Raw genomic sequence first — 17062 nt, 5'->3', positions numbered from 1 at the left:
CCAGTTAAAGAACGACATTTTGGTTATCATACAACATCATATTAATGATGTAAAATTACATGAAATGTTGTGATGTTCTTGCACATTATGCATATTACTTTATGAATTCATCGCACAGGAACATGAAATAAAAAGAATGAGTTGATTTCAGTATACGATTGTATTATCATTTCATTTGTGGTAAAATAAAAACAAATATTATCACTCTTGGCTCTCCCAGTCAAAAAAAATCCTCTAATTATTTAATATGCATAATTGAATGAAGGACCTTCACTTTAAAATTTGTTACTGGAACTCTTGACAAATATTTGTTAATTTTATTTTTTAAATTTATATTGTAATGCAAAAACCTTTTAACTAGTTTTAACTGTACAACTTATAACTAGACCCAACTGGTTAATTGTTAAAGGCACTTGTTGACTGTTGATGTGTCCAGTGTTAAAGGCACTTGTTGACTGTTGATGTGTCCAGTGTTAAAGGCACTTGTTGACTGTTGATGTGTCTAGTGTTAAAGGCACTTGTTGCTGTTGATGTGTCCAGTGTTAAAGGCACTTGTTGACTGTTGATGTGTCCAGTGTTAATTTGAGCCTTGTTTTACAGTAGACTGGCAGAACCCAGATGTGGACAGCAATGGCTTCATTGACATCAAGACCTTCATGGACAGCAAGGCCTCCATGGACAGCAAGGCCTCCGTGGACAGCAAGGCCTCCATGGACAGAAAGGCCCCCATGGACAGCAAGGCCTCTATGGACAGCAAGGCCTCCATGGACAGCAAGGCCTCCATGGACAGCAAGGCCTCCATGGACAGCAAGGCCTCCATGGACAGCAAGGCCTCCATGGACAGCAAGGCAGTGCAAGAAACAAACCTGGCAGAGGACGAACAAACACAGGCTGCACATGGTACTGGTATGTAGATATGCATTGAAATAGTTGTCATGTCTATATGAATTACATTCTACCCAAGAATATAAGCAAAGTTAAACTCCAGTTGCACCAGCAGCAATGATATCACTACAGCATTGTTTAATTATGGCAAATAACCTTTGTTGATACATGTAATCATCATGAAATTGCGGGTCTTGAAACATGACAATTTGTTTTTGCCTCGGTCAGTCCCTGAATTTGTAACACTTTACCTCAAAGAATGGGGCTAAAGTTGTAATAATGGACCCTGTTTATGACATGCCAAATAAATTGTCCATTGTTCTTAAGTGATAATTATTGAATTAGCTCAACAGAATGACCATTAACAAGTGTTTGAAAAGACAAAGACAATTTTTCAAAAAGTCTTACTCAATTACAATCATGGGCAAACTGATGACAACTTTAATGGAGGCATTACATATGTCAAGTGTACAATTTTGCTTCTAAATACTGTGACAATATTATTGGTATTGCCATTATTACAAATAGAAAATAAAACATGTTTTTTTTTAAATAGTTTGCGTTTGTATGTTTTGACCTTGTATTCAAAGAAAATTTAGAGCATCTTAACTAACAACTTAGTTAAAAAGGTAAACGTATTGTTAAACTACATTTAAAACATAACAGTATTATTATGTGAAGGATGTTTTTTGTTTTATGTTTGTTTCATTAAAAAGCTGCTTTTACAAACTACTATAATATTTTTTATCAAATCGTTATTTAAATTAAAAGCTCAACATTGTATTGTTTATTTTTGCATTTAAAACAACCCCTAGTTATCTAAATATATATTTAAATTTATTTATATATTTATATTATAAATAAATATATATATGTAAATATATTTATATATATCAGAAAATAATATGTCACAAAAAGCCAAATAAAAATAAATATGTTTTTATTTCTCTAAAATAAAAGCACAGAAACTTTTTCAAACAGGTGTTGATCACACATCATCATCTTAAAATTTCATCATACATGTATCAAAGAAACGCACAATGTAGTTGTAGATTACGTTGGATATTAATTTCTTTCTTGCCTAAGGTTATTTAGTTAAAAAAACAGCACCATTGGGAATATTTGTTAGTCAGAATGTTTAAGTGGTGGATCGGTCATCCACGAAATCAACACAAATGATAGTCACACAAATAATTATGGTTTTGAAGTATTGAGAAACCTATATCAGGGTCAGTCATGTGGCTTGCTATTACGTATGGGGTTAAAGGATGAATTAATAATCATTAAATCGGCTGTTTATATTGCATATTTTGTACTACCATACAAAGAGAGCAGTTCAACTGTTGTACATATAAGTTTTCTGTATTGTTGGTCAAACAGTTACATTTGTAATGTGGGATCTCTCATAGCAAATTCTTTATCCGTTTTTTTTAAAGAGATTTTTATTCACTTCTTCTTTTGCAAAGTGAACAAATGACAGGTTTAAATATAAAGCCCTTTCATTCTGATACAGTTTAACATTTACCTTATTACTATTCCCACAGATATTGTAAATGGCTGGTTCCCTGCTGGGACAATGGTGGAGGTGAGTTCCCCCCGGGGACAGCAGCCTGTGCATGCCAACCACTCGGCCCCCCTGCCACCCCAGAGACAAAGGCAGGACACCGTTATACCCAAACAGGACTTTATCTTTTTTGGTGAGTCCCTTGCAGCCATGTTATGCATTTTAGTAGCAGTTCTGTAGCTTCAAATGCAGTTGACACATTGCTGTCATCAACTGTAATGCTTTTTGATATTTGCGGTGTTCATATTTAAATTATGGTTATTATAGTAAAAAGTAAATGCAAGGGTTGATTTGTTTTGTTGTCTTGTTTATGTTGATAAAACAAGTACTAATGATGTTCATGTAATATATCTGATACTCACTCTTAGAAAAGTAGGTTTAATGCATGTGCATAAAGTGTCATCCAAGTTTAGCCTTTGCAGTCTGCACATGCTTATCAGGGATGGCACTTTCTGCTTGAAGGGAATTTTTCGTTTACAGAAAGTCTTTTTGAAATGTATATCGGTTTAGGAGTAAAGTGTTGTCCTTGATTAGACTGTGCAGACTGCACAGGCTGATATGGACTAGACTACGCACACGCATTTAGCCCGTTATGAGCGGCGTTGATATGTGCTCATTGTAAACATAGTTGCCTTGTGTTACAGCTACTGTTACCGGATGTAGTATTGTTGGACTGGTGGGACTCATCATGGCTGGAGTTTGCTGGTACAAGTGAGTACACACCCTTCTACATCACTAGGGACCGTGTCTTATCTTGAGAGACCTACAAACTGCAATGCTGTAATTGCAACCTTGTAATGAAATATTTTTAATAATGATTCAGGTGATTGAATTCACAAGAGTTTTTTACAGGTTGTTAATTTGAGAATGTTTGATATTTATTACTTTATAAAACAGTTAGAATGATCAATAGACTTTGGAACATATGGTGGAATTTGGAATAATCTTTTCCTATCAACTACAGATTGTTTTGTACTTCCAATTAAAAACCAAATTTTCGGGAATTGACATTAATCCCGTTGTCTGTGATAGAAGTCATACACCTAGCACCCTCTCATCATGCTTCCAGCGACGCTTGACTTCACCCAATGAAATCCCTCTAGGCTTCACCGTTTTATTAATGTTGCGTTTTCAGCCACTAAAAGCATGTTGGGTTTATCTGCATTAACAAACAACTTACCCAATGAAAAGGGGCTGGCTTTATGTCTGAAGGACAAGTCTAACAAATGGAGAGGAGGCAACAAACAAATAGACAGGCTTCCCTTGTGCTTTAGGTAATCCCTACAATGATTGGCAGTGGGAGGCATTACTGTAAACATCCATCCGCTTGGCTGCAGGGAATCAAACCTTTGCATGCTGGAAAATTTGTCGTTTGCTAAAATGTTGTCTGCTGAATTTCTAAAATTAGCATTTTCTTTGATTTTTTCAAAGAATACTATCAGAATAACAAACAAGGCCTTCAAAATTCGATTCCAGCACTGAAAGAGTTAAACAAACCAAACACATTTCATATTGTGACTTATATGTCTTTATCACACATTTGAACACCATTCTGCTGGACGCTCTGAATGCATGTAACTGATATGTTCAACGCTTCTAAAGGTTGTCTTTAACTGTTCATGATATTGTGTTTCTGGATTATTGGGAAATGGATGTCTTCTGGATTTCATTTTTGAATATTTCTCCGTTTTGTCACAAATTTACAAAGAAACCTTTTAGCCATCAAAGAAACACGAAATAAAACTAGAAAATTGTGATGAGATAATTCGTTGGGTGTCTGAAATAATCTTTATGGAAGAATGATTTATACAGGACAGCTTTTAAGATAAAATATTGGTATAAAGCTCTTAATAGATAAGACTCTTTTTTTCCATGGCAGGTTATGTACACATGTACATATTTGTTGATAAATTAAAGTGAATGACATTGTGCACCTTTTGTTGTTTTATTATGTACATGTATTTATTTATTTATTCAAGGTTGGTCACTTTGTAAGGCTTATATCAATAATTCAACAGTTAATTAGTAAATTGTGATAATTCATGTTCCTGGACAACATGGACAATAGATTTTGCCAACACTGTTATTGTTTATATCCCAATTAATTTCTTATCGCTTAAAAACTTCTTGAAGAGCGGTCAAATTGTTATTTTGTTTGACAATCACCGTATGTGCATCAATAAAAGACTATAGTCATGTTACTAATCCTGGTAGGAATACTTTAACAGTATTCAAACAATTCTGTCAGTCACATTGGTACAGAAAGATCGACTTATCATGTACTTTCCAAAATTGATGTATTGAATTAATGAAGCCTGTACAGTTAAACATTAAATATAAACACCAGGCTTGAGGCATGTGTTTAAAGTATTGTCCCAGATAAGCCTGTGCAATTTGCACAGGCTCATAAAGGATGACACTTTGTGCCTTGTATTTTTTGTCTAAAGGTCCCTTCTCAATGAAATTCCAGTGTAGGCAAAAAGTGTCGTTCCTGATTAGCCTGTGCAGACTAAACAGGCTAATCTGGGAAGTAGTTCTTCTTGAATGCTTTGAGCTTTTATGAGTACATAAGTACAGCTCAAAGTTTTTCCTGGTAAAGACAAAAACCATGTAATTTTTTTTATGTCTTGTGTATGTCTATAAAATCGAGTTCAATCAACCTAATACTTGTTGCCATCAACACCAATTTGCATGTCTTGTTTTGGAGAAATACTCAAAACAAAAACTTGATTAAAAACGGTTTTCAAACCAAAAGCGGAAGTTTTGAATTTACGATTCTATCTACATGTATCTTACAGAGTTTCTTGAGACAAACAATGCATCATTGTTATATGATTAGACACAAGAGGATTTGGGAGATAGTCTATGCAAATTTTCATGTTGGGAATACTCGTCATTGACCATTGAATTTTTTTTACACATTTTAATGACCCATTGACATGTTTGAAACTTGGATTTTCTATCTTTCTTATGCCAGCAAACCTTAGCGCGTAACTTTTTTTAATTTGCGCATTAGGGATATGTTTATGATCTATTTATGTTAATTATTGCCAGAAAACAGTTTATGTTGCTCATTTAACCTATTAAAGTGCTGCCTGGATTCCCAGTGGTGATTTTACATGAAAAAGCCAGAGGGTCAATAGCTGAGTGTTGGATTATTGCAAATAATCTGGGCTGACACTTTACGCACATGCATCAAGCCTAGTTTTCAAAGAGCCTGGTTCATATACAGTTACCCTGCTTTGGAAGTGCTTTTCAAGTTCATCCCCTTGTAAGTTTTGTAATGTTTGTCTGCAGAATTTTGAAATATGGATGGACTTCTCTGTTCTCTGTTCCTGTAGGATTTTTGCGTAGGAGTTGAATGACAATGAAATCAATAAGTGGATTTCGGAGCTTATTTCCGCCCACAAGTCGCTGATGTTGTTTTCCAATGTTTACGACTGAAAACAATTTGCCTGGAAACAGCCATTAGACAGAGCTATAACAAACTGTGTCAAATAATACATTTTGTAAATGCTGGTCAGGTTGAACTTACACAATTATCAACATTTATCACTATTAGTAAACATATGTACATGTATTGTCAAGGGAAGCCCAAATTGGGAAAACATGTAGTGGCTTTGTATCGATCATTCTGTCTCTCAATTTGTAATTAATAGACTGCAGGAACAACACTAGCTCTTCAGGGATGCTCTTTACAGATTACTGCTATAATGATTACAAATCAGATAGTGCTGGTTTACTGCTTGCTTCTGTCAAAGGGAAAGAAATTACCATTGTGCCAGATTTAGGGGAATAGCTTCATTTGTCATATAGATAATGGGGTAAACTCAAATTAAACATGCATGTGTCTGAAAGATAAAATCATGATTGTTTTCTACCTTTAAAATCATATTGTAAAAACATGAAATCTATAAATATGTATATGTTGTGCACATTTAAAAGGTTAATATTAAGTTTCTTCCCGTATGGCCTTAATAATCTGTGGCAGTCACTTCAGCAGTCACTGGTCACCCACAGACCTCCCTACATGGCCTTTATACAGTTCACAGTGATGCTGTAATTATTGCTATTGATTCTGTCATAATAGCAGCTTTATAGGGCAACATCCAAGAATAGCATCGGGGAGATGGTTGAACCAATCAATACTTGTGAATGGTTAGATGACAATTCAGCATCATAGGGAATAGTTCAGTTCTAACTAGACAGAAATTTATTGATTGAAAAGTTTCTTATGAAGATTGTAAAGATGCATGAAAAAAATGTAAAAAAGTTATTTTGACTCAAAATTTAGACTCTGTTACAATACTTTTGTCACATTTACCTTTTGAGAATTGCTTATAATCTAAACTAAAGTTAATGCACTTACGTTCAGAGAATTTCATTTCTTTACTTTACTTTAACAGAAATCATTTTCACTTATCAATTTCCACAGAAAATGTATTTGTCAACATGAAAACATTATATAAATTATTTCTAATTTACATAATTGAGTTACGAATAATTTTATTTAATTGTGTACTAAGATGAATAAATGAAGGATATTGATATATATTGTTTATTAATTGATCAAATGTAATTGTATATTTATGTCTTTTACACTTAAGTAAAAAAAAACAACTGGGATCATTGACAAGGCGTCAGATGCATTAATTATTAAACATCATATTGACTGTGTTACCCACTCTATTATAAAGGTAGAAAACAAAATGTTAACAAAATTTATTCAAACAAAAATGTGAGTACAAAATGTCAAACAATATGAAATCCAAATGTGAGTAATAACAAGTTACGAAAATTACGGGGCATTTTTCCGTATATGGCTATAGAAAAACCTTGTTAACTCTCTTCAAGTCACATGTATAGTCTAATCGTTAGGAAACTTGGTCAGTACATTTGTTCTAATGATAGCTTGGCCGAGTTAAAAAATGGTTATGGTTTGTCCTAAAACATGGCTGCAAGGGGGTGGGACATTTTTCCTTATATGGCTATAATGAAACCTTGCTGACATTTCTAGAAGTCACATTTTTAGTGCAAAAGTGATGAAAAACAGGGCCGGCGGGTGGGGGGGGGATGTAGTTTTCCTAATATGGCTATAGTGAGAACTTGTTGACGCTATATTAGCCATATTTATTGGCCATTCTTCATAAAACTTGGTCAGAACATTTGTCCGTATGAAATCTCGGCCGAGATTGAAACTGGGTCATTTAAGCTAAGAAACTAGGTCACTAGGTCAATTTAAAAAAAAACAAGTTTATACTCTGTATTTTTTGTCCAATTTTCATGATCAGGTCTCACTTTGTCAGAATACTCTAGTTCCTTTGAGTCTCATGTGAGCACCTTTGGGCCCATGGCCCTCTTGTATTGAATTTTTGTTTAAAGGAAGCCTCTTCAAACGAAAATCCAGTCTAGGCAGAAAGTGTCATCCCTGATAAGCCTGTGCAGAATTCAGGCACATGCATTAAGCCTAGTTTTCCCAAAACGTGGCTCATTTAATAATAAAAAATATATGTGGCAACACAAACAATTAATGCTTTTATCTATATAAAGCACCAGAGATGTATCACTATATATAAAACTGGTATGCGCATGTATAATTTATAAACTCATTTTCTCATTAAGAGATAAAAGTATTGTCATGAATAAAAGTTTATTTACTGCAGATTATTTTTATAAATATTGTTTTACCACTGATCATGTTTCATGATGTCAGTGTCATAGTTGCCCAGATGGTGACTATGTTGGTTTCCTACTTGCCACTTGATATCTTGAGATGATGACCTAAATATAGACAAACTGACCATGTGTTCATGCAAAATTATGATCTCATAATTCATTAGACCCCAAATTTGGCATTAATTCGTCTCTTAGTCTCACTGGCTTATTTGCACCCAGTAATAGAAACTATCCACACACTTTGAGTCTCATTTTTGATTCCTTGATAAATTTGGCATCAGGAAAATCATCAAAAAAGTGAATATGAGATTGATCAATTGGCATTCTTTTTTGTGCATTATTTATTGCATACAATAATTTGTGGTCAGAATGTGAAACCTCAGTGGTTTGTCCATTTGTTCATGATCATAGTAGCAACTGTTGGTTAGATAATGCACCAGTATTTTCAATTAACTGACTAACAGATGGCATTCTCCCAGTATCTCAGTACGTGGATGTGGATGAAAGCCAGTCTATGTCACACTGGCAGATAATCAATAATATGTGACATACTTGTGTATCTTTGTTAGCGGATATGGAGGAAAGCCAATCCCTTTGTTCATCTGATTTTATTTATCTCATGTTATCTGTCTCAGCAAAATATTGTGAGAAAAATATTAATAACATAGTATTTCTCATGAATGTTTTCTTTAAAATAAAAATTGTCCATTGGAACCATTTTCATGCATCCGGATCGAAAGATCGGGGGTATATTGTTTTTGGCCTGTCTGTCTGTCATTCATTCATTGTGTGTGTCCCAAAACTTTAACCTTGGTTAAAGTTTTTCAATAACTTTTGCATTATTGAAGATAGCAACTTGATATTTGGCATGCATGTGTATCTCATGGAACTGCACATTTTGAGAGGTGAAAGGTCAAGGTCATCCTTCAAGGTCAAATGTCAAATATATGGCTTCAAAGCGGCGCAATAGGGGGCATTGGGTTTCTCACAAACACATCTCTTGTTCCAATAAAATTCAAATCTTTTTCATGTGAGTTGAAACTACATACACATAGCAGCTTTTAAAAAAAAGTTGTGTGGTATGCTGCCATGGAAAAATCTGTTTGGGGTAATTCTAAAATATATAATTATATATTACATCAACAGTCTGGAAGTGTGACAGAATGGCCTTTGGGTGCATGTAGCTTGCATGTATATTATTTCAACCTGGAACTGCGACTCATCATCAAATGACTGAATTCCAGACCTATGTCTGATAGACTGATATTTGTTCACGCTACATGTTTATGTTATGTTTCAGACTTCGTCGGCGTGTAAAGGCCGCCAGTGACGTTGACTACCCAGCGTACGGCGTGACTGGGCCCACCAAGGAGCGGCTGCCCTCCCCTGGGGACAGGAAGTTGGCACAGAGCGCACAGATGTACCATTACCAGCACCAGAAACAACAGATGATCGCCATGGAAAAGTGAGTAGCGTACACACAAAGCAAGCTGCAAATGTCTGCCTGGCAACCTTGGGAATGGTCCTTAGTGAGCAGGCAACAAGTTGATGAGGAGATGAAATGAAAAGCTTGCTGGGGAAACTGGTATTAATTCATGTACCTAAAGTTTGGTCCCAGATTAAACTGCGAAAACGGGACAGGCTAATCATTGACGACACTTTTCACTCTATTGGAATTTTTTGTTAGAAAGTTTTTTAAAACAAAAAAAGACAGACTGCACAGGCTAATCTGGGACAACTTTTTACCCATGTAGGCCCAGATATCAGAGAACGAGGCTCAAATGTGTCTGAAACAAGTGCTGTTAGCATCCAATCTGTGGTACATGTGGTGGCTGCTGCAGGTTAAACATGGATCAAAATTCAATTCAATTGCTCTGATGGCAATGAATTTGCTGAAAAACACCAAGTAAACAAGGACATGCAGAATTATGCTCTAGGTCTTAAGATGCTAGTTTTGTATATTTTCACTCTGTGTTGTCCGAGCTAGTACAATTTGTTTGGTAAGCAAGTATCTAAGGAATTGCTTCAGGGATGTCATTCAACCTAAAAAATGAATTCCTTTAAAATGACCCCAAAGGCTAGATGTGGTCACTCTAGTTTGAAATTTGTTAAAATTAGGGGCCACAGAATACTTATGACAGAAATATTTGGTTTTGGTATCAAATGCTGGGAACCAGATCTGAATTTCGAATCTTATATTGTGAATTATTTTTCCGTATTAAACAGCTTGAAAAACAGAATAATTTACTCATCATGATAGCATGTAAATAGTTTTCTAGTTCAATAATGTTATGTTTGTGTTCTGAATGAATGCTGGTACATCAATAGTTACGCTGGTGACTTGTAAAGTTGTTTTTATGCCCTCGAAGGAGGGCATATAGTGATCGGACTGTCCGTCCATCTGTCTGTCACACTTTGCGTTTAGGTTTCGAAAAAAGCTCATAACTTCTATGTCGCTTCAGATAGCAACTTCATATTTGGAATGCACGTGTATAAGGACAAGGCCTTTGCATACGCACACAAATTTTGACCCCTGTGACCTTGACCCGCGTTTAGGTTTCGAAATCTATGTTTAGGTTTGGAAAAAATTTCATAACTTTTATCAAAGTGTTTATAGGGTTCATATGTCATCCTATGGTGACAGATCTTGTTTTATAGTAAGAAGGTATTAAATAAATGGAATATTTCATGGTGGTGGTGTTCCGAGGGTTTTTATAGAACCTGTTGATTGTATGAAATTGTATTCCGCTTGCCCTGCTTGCTTGTGAGAGACACTATCACACAGTGAACATGTAGGCTAAAATACATACATAAACCGTGTGTTTTACAGAGCCAATGGTGAGATGAAGCATGACGCCTCAGAGGACGAGTCAGACGAGGAGAATGAAGAGGGAGACTACACAGTGTATGAATGTCCGGGCCTTGCACCGGTAAGTAGTGGCTGAGTCTAGTTACTCAGAAAGCCCCTGGGTGTAATTTCACTGGCATCTGCAATGAAATGAAGTTAGAAAAAACAAGCAGATTTTCATTGACAAATAATGAAAAAACAGCATCTGATGATGATAAGTATCATTGATGAACAAACTGTCTGTTAATTTATTTTCTAAGAGAAAATTTCATTATGGCAATTGCAGTTGAGTTGTTTGTGTGTAGCTGATTTACTCTGTACTTTTCTTTGATGTGCTTCACACCATTGGGTTATATCTGATAAGATACTGCAGGCCTCCCAGGTGTTTGATGACTAGCAGGCAAAAATTGATTGTAGATCATTTATGTGTGAGTATATTGTGAAGCCTGCACAGTGATTGTAGATCATTCATGTGTGAGTATATTGATTGTAGGTCATTCATGTGTGAGTATATTGATTGTAGATCATTCATTTGTGAGTATACTGATTGTAGATCATTCATGTGTGAGTATATTGATTGCAGATCATTCATGTGTGAGTATATTGATTGTAGATCATTCATGTGTGATTATATTGATATTAGGTCATTCATATGTGAGTATATTGATTGTAGATCATTCATGTGTGAGAATATTGATTGTAGATCATTCATGTGTGAGTATATGATTGAAGATCATTCATGTGTGAGTATATTGATTGTAGATCATTCATGTGTGATTATATTGATTGTAGATCATTCATGTGTTAGTATATTGATTGTAGATCATTCATGTGTGAGTAAATTGAGTGTAAATCATTCATGTGTGAGTAAAATGATTATAGATCATTCATGTGTGAGTATATTGATTGTAGATCATTCATGTGTGATTATGTTGATTGTAGATCATTCATGTATGAGTATATTGATTGTAGATCATTCGTGTGTGAGTATATTTATTGTAGATCATTCGTGTGTGAGTATATTGATTGTAGATCATTCGTGTGTGAGTATATTGATTGTAGGTGATTTGTTTGTGAGTATATTGATTGTAGGCCTTCATGTGTGAGTATATTGATTGTAGGTCAATTGTGTGTGAGTAAATTGATTGTAGATCATTCATGTGTGAGCATATTGATTGTAGGTTATTCATGTGTGAGTATATTGATTGTAGATCATTCATGTGAGAGTAGATTGATTGTAGGTCATTCGTGTGTGAGTATATTGATTGTAGATCATTCATGTGTTAGTAGATTGATCGTAGGTCATTTGTGTGTGAGTATATTGATTGTAGGTCATTCATGTGTGAGTATATTAACTGTAGATCATTCATGTGTGAGTACATTGATTGTAGATCATTCATGTGTGAGTATATTGATTGTAGGTCATTTATGTGTGAGTATATTGATTGTAGATCATTCATGTGTGAGTATATTGATTGTAGATCATTCATGTGTGAGTATATTGATTTTAGATCAATCATGTGTGAGTATATTGATTGTAGATCATTCATGTGTGAGTATATTGATTGTTGATCATTCATATGTGAGTATATTGATTGTAGATCATTCATGTGTGAGTATATTGATTGTAGATCATTCATGTGTGAGTATATTGATTGTAGATCATTCATGTGTGAGTATATTGATTGTAGATCATTCATGTTTGAGTATATATTGATTGTTGATCATTCATTTGTGAGTATATTGATTGTAGATCATTCATGTGTGAGTATATTGATTGTAGATCATTCATGTCTGAGTATATTGATTGTAGATCATTCATATGTGAGTATATTGACTGTAGATCATTCATGTGTGAGTATATTGATTGTAGATCATTCATGTGTGAGTATATTGATTGTAGATCATTCATGTGTGAGTATATTGATTGTAGATCATTCATGTGTGGGTATATTGATTGTAGATCATTTATGTGTGAGTATATTGATTGTAGATCATTCATATGTGAGTATATTGATTGTAGATCATTCATGTGTGAGTATATTGATTGTTGATCATTCATGTGTGAGTATAGTGATTGTAGATCATTCATGTGTGAGTATATCGTGAGGCATGAACAGTTATGCACATTGTGTTCTCTGCTCTTCAGACAGGGGAGATGGAGGTGAGAAATCCGCTGTTCACAGGCGACGCACAGACTCCGGTTAATGGTGAGAGCCCGACAATGAAGCACCTTGAACAAGACCAGCACGATGAATAGCAGTCCTGGCACAGACAGCAAGCCATGCTCTTTGGATTAGCTAATAAATATTTCATAGTCATTTAATACAATAATTCACATTTGATTATATAAAGATTTTCTGCAACAAAAATAACTTTGACATTTTTACCTTGTTTTAATGAACAGAAGAACTTTTTTGTTTATCCTATTTAAAGAATTAAATGTAGTTGCCCATTAATGGAACAATGATGTGTAAAACGGGTTGTTGATAAATGCCAAACAGAAATCCACAGTTACGCCTGTGCAATAGTGTGTGTTTTTTCAGTTGTAAAAAATGATTTATTATTTTGTAATGAATGTTTATAGTATAAAACAGACATTCTCACAACAATAACCAATTTTTGAAAATGTTTAAGAACAAAACTTTCAATAATTTGTACTGTCAATCAAGGCTTGTTTAGCATTTTTAAGTTTGTCTGGAAGTTCATTTGAGTTGTGATAATAAGTTTGGAAGTAGTGTTTTCAAGTTGAATGAACACAGAGTTATTGAACGCAAGTGAGTTGTTTGTGTTCCCTACATCTTACAAAAGCAAGGGCTTTGAAACACCTTCATAGTGCTGTGTGATGTCTGAACGTTCCTGGCCAAACTACAGCAGTGGCACCCACCTTTATACCTAATTTCTTCTTTACACATTTATTTTAAATATTTTATTTTTATCCGGTGTATGTATGTTAGTGAGAAAATGTTGCTAGACCAAAGTATGATTGGCAGAGTGTATTTCTTGTGTACATCTCATTGGTACTTTGATTTCAATAGTTAAAGGCACGCCTCTTACTGAATGTGCTAAACATTATGATACATGTGACCAGAGCTCCAGATTATTTTTTAAGATAAAGAGTATTTGAATCATGACTTTTTTAGCTGATGAGTAAAATACAAAATCAAAGACTTTTAAAATACTCCTGCAAAAGTCTTTGATTTTGTATTTTATAAAAAAATTATACATGAACATGCAGAAAACATGTAATAATAATAAAGAACATCTACTCTTGTTTACTTAAACATGCATTTTGAAATGGCTGTCAAATAATCCGAATTTGGGCACTGTTGGTCCAACTGATAATTGCACAAAATGCATATGCCAATTTTTATGATGATTTTTTTCACTCATCAAAAGTATAATTCATGCGTATTTGGAAATTGTCCATGAGTATTTTACGCAAATACACATCTTTTCTGGATCTCTGCATGTGACCACAAATTGATTTGTTGTTATTGATTGAAATTTCACGTCTCATTTGTAATACCTTATGATTTATATTAAAATGCAATACCTTATATTTTCCAAATGCTGTTATCATAACAATTTAAGTACAATGATAGCAGAAAAATACATGAAAATGAATTGTTTTGGGCTGACTTGAGCACTTTATGCTGCAGTTGAAAGTTTTTCAACATAAAACTTCAACCAAACTTTTTTTGAAAGGATATCTCAGAGGATTTCTACAAGCTGAAATGTCAAAAGCCTCATTTATTATACAAACATCATACAAAGCTGCTTATAACAGATTAGTCCCTTCTATTCTCAAGTGAGCAACCTAGGGCATTTTGCCCTCTTGTTTAAATGAAGCATTGGCTTGAGTAACAGTTTCATTTACTTAATTGGTAATTGCATATAACATGTTATTTATTTAAACAATTGTATAATAATATTAGAGATGTTAAAATAATGTAAAACTATACTGTTATGACAGACTACTGATTTTATTATGGATATCTTTGTAAAATTCTGGAGTTCTGGATGATAAGTGAACAACTTGTAAATGAGAGTATTTATGCATTGTCACTATTTTCTAATTTCATTGCTGTTCATATAAGATTATTATTTTTTGTTGCATTATAAAACAAATATGTTGTTTTCAATTTTTTGTACAAGACATTTTGCATTTACATAAATTTGTTTGTTTTTTTAGCTCACCTGATTGCTCAGGTGAGCTTTTGTGATCGGTCTTTGTCCATTGTATGTCCGTTCGTCCGTCCGTCGTCCACATTTGGTTTGTAAACACTTTAGAGGCCACATTTCTTGTCTGATCTTCAAGAAACTTGGTCAGAAGATTTGTCCCAATGATATCTCGATTGAGTTTGAAACTTGGTCATGCTGGGTCAAAATCTAGGTCACTAGGTCAAAAAAAGGAAAAACCTTGTGAACACTGTAGAAGTCACATTTCATGCCCAATCTTCATGTAACTTTGTCAAAATGTTTGTCTTAATGATATGTTGGTTGAGTTCAAAAGTGGATCCGGTCCGTTGAAAAACATGGCCACCAGTGGGCAGGGCAGTTTTCCTTATTTGGCTATAGAGAAACCTTGTAAACACTCTAGAGGCCACATTTCTTTTCCGATCTCCATGAAACTTGGTCAGAAGATTTGTCCCAATGATTCCTCGATTGAGTTTGAAACTGGGTCATGCTGGGTCAAAAACTAGGTCACTAGGTCAAAAAAAAAGAAAAACTTTGTAAACACTGTAGAAGTCACATTTCATGCCCAATCTTCATGTAACTTTGTCAAAATGTTTGTCTTAATGATATGTTGGTTGAGTTCAAAAGTGGTTCTGGTCCGTTGAAAAACATGGCTGCCAGTGGGCGGGGCAGTTTTCCTTATTTGGCTATAGAGATACCTTGTATACACTCTAGAGGCAACATTTCTTGTCCAATGTTCATGAAACTTGGTCAGAAGATTTGTCCCAATGATACCTCGATCGAGTTCAAAACTAAGTCATGCTGGGTCAAAAACTAGGTCACTAGGTCAAAAAAAAGAAAAACCTTGTAAACACTGTAGAAGTCACATTTCATGCCCAATCTTCATGTAACTTTATCAAAATGTTTGTCTTTATGATATGTTGGTCGAGTTCAAAAAGGTGAGCGAACTAGGGCCATTTTGGCCCTCTTGTTTATATTGCAGTGAAGTTGACTGCACTCAAAATAATTTTCTACATTGAAGCATTTTTTGCAAAAAAACACAACAAACTGTACTTAGCAGTAAACATAAATAGCAACCAGTGATAAACATGAAAACTTACAACTTTTAAGGTTTGAAATATCTATGAAATATCTATGTATTTCAGAAGAAAGGTTTGGACACTTTCTTGAATTTATTGTAGGATTTAAATGACATTCTGCAAACTGATAATTAGTTGGTTTGTTTTTCATATGTGGTCAGATTACATTTTGTGCACTGGGTATAAATGTTTTATCAGAGTTTGATGTTATATTGGTGTGTGAATCACAGTAACATTAAAAAGACTGCAATATTCCATGACGACAATATCATTCCAGCAGTATTTTATAATATCCATCAATAAGGGATCAAACATATTTATTGTTTTCTATTGAGGGTTACATAGACAGTACACATGCGTTATTGTTTTATTATGCTGTGTGGCCAGTGTTAGCAGTTTGGTTGTTTTATTTATGTATCTGTTTTTAGTAATTTATGCCTGTTGTTGGTTAGTAAGTTATCAAAACAAAAATAAAAATATAATTATTGTCATTTATAATCTCCCCACGCAACAAAGTAGAGGAAACTTGTACGAGTAAGTTCTCCTACACATTTCAAGAAACAGAAGTCAAACCACATGAACCTGCATTGTTCCTTATGATATACCGGTAAAGTTGTATATATACAATATAAATTATCCTAAAAGTTTCTCCCCTTAAGAATTTTTATAAGATGATGACTTCAACTCGCTACATAAAGTGTTGCGGGGAATTTATTTCTACTGTGACCAGTTGTAGTTACAGTATTGCGGGGGATTCTGGTGGGTTTATTTTTGTAAGTGATGTAAATGGATGTTTATGTATTGTTATGT

At 34.3% G+C, this 17062-nt stretch overlaps 1 protein-coding gene across 5 annotated transcripts in view; it reads left to right on the top strand.

Annotated features, from left to right (window-relative positions):
* LOC127845478 (neural proliferation differentiation and control protein 1-like) overlaps positions 1 to 15986 on the top strand; it is a 93543-nt gene extending 77557 nt beyond the window's left edge. For 3 of the 5 annotated variants that reach the window (XM_052376412.1, XM_052376409.1, XM_052376408.1), the window contains exons 3-8: positions 601 to 906; positions 2430 to 2582; positions 3094 to 3160; positions 9426 to 9590; positions 10956 to 11055; positions 13123 to 15986. In XM_052376412.1, the coding sequence (XP_052232372.1) occupies positions 657 to 906; positions 2430 to 2582; positions 3094 to 3160; positions 9426 to 9590; positions 10956 to 11055; positions 13123 to 13233 (846 nt within the window). In that variant the 5' untranslated portion in view covers positions 601 to 656 and the 3' untranslated portion in view covers positions 13234 to 15986. The remainder of the gene's footprint in view (positions 1 to 600; positions 907 to 2429; positions 2583 to 3093; positions 3161 to 9425; positions 9591 to 10955; positions 11056 to 13122) is intronic. The other 2 variants (XM_052376411.1, XM_052376410.1) reach the window with 2 other exon arrangements.
* Positions 15987 to 17062: the final 1076 nt, after the last annotated feature.

This window comes from Dreissena polymorpha, chromosome 9, assembly GCF_020536995.1.
Source record: "Dreissena polymorpha isolate Duluth1 chromosome 9, UMN_Dpol_1.0, whole genome shotgun sequence".
NCBI lineage: Eukaryota > Metazoa > Mollusca > Bivalvia > Myida > Dreissenidae > Dreissena > Dreissena polymorpha.
This window is presented reverse-complemented; position numbering and strand designations above follow the sequence as displayed.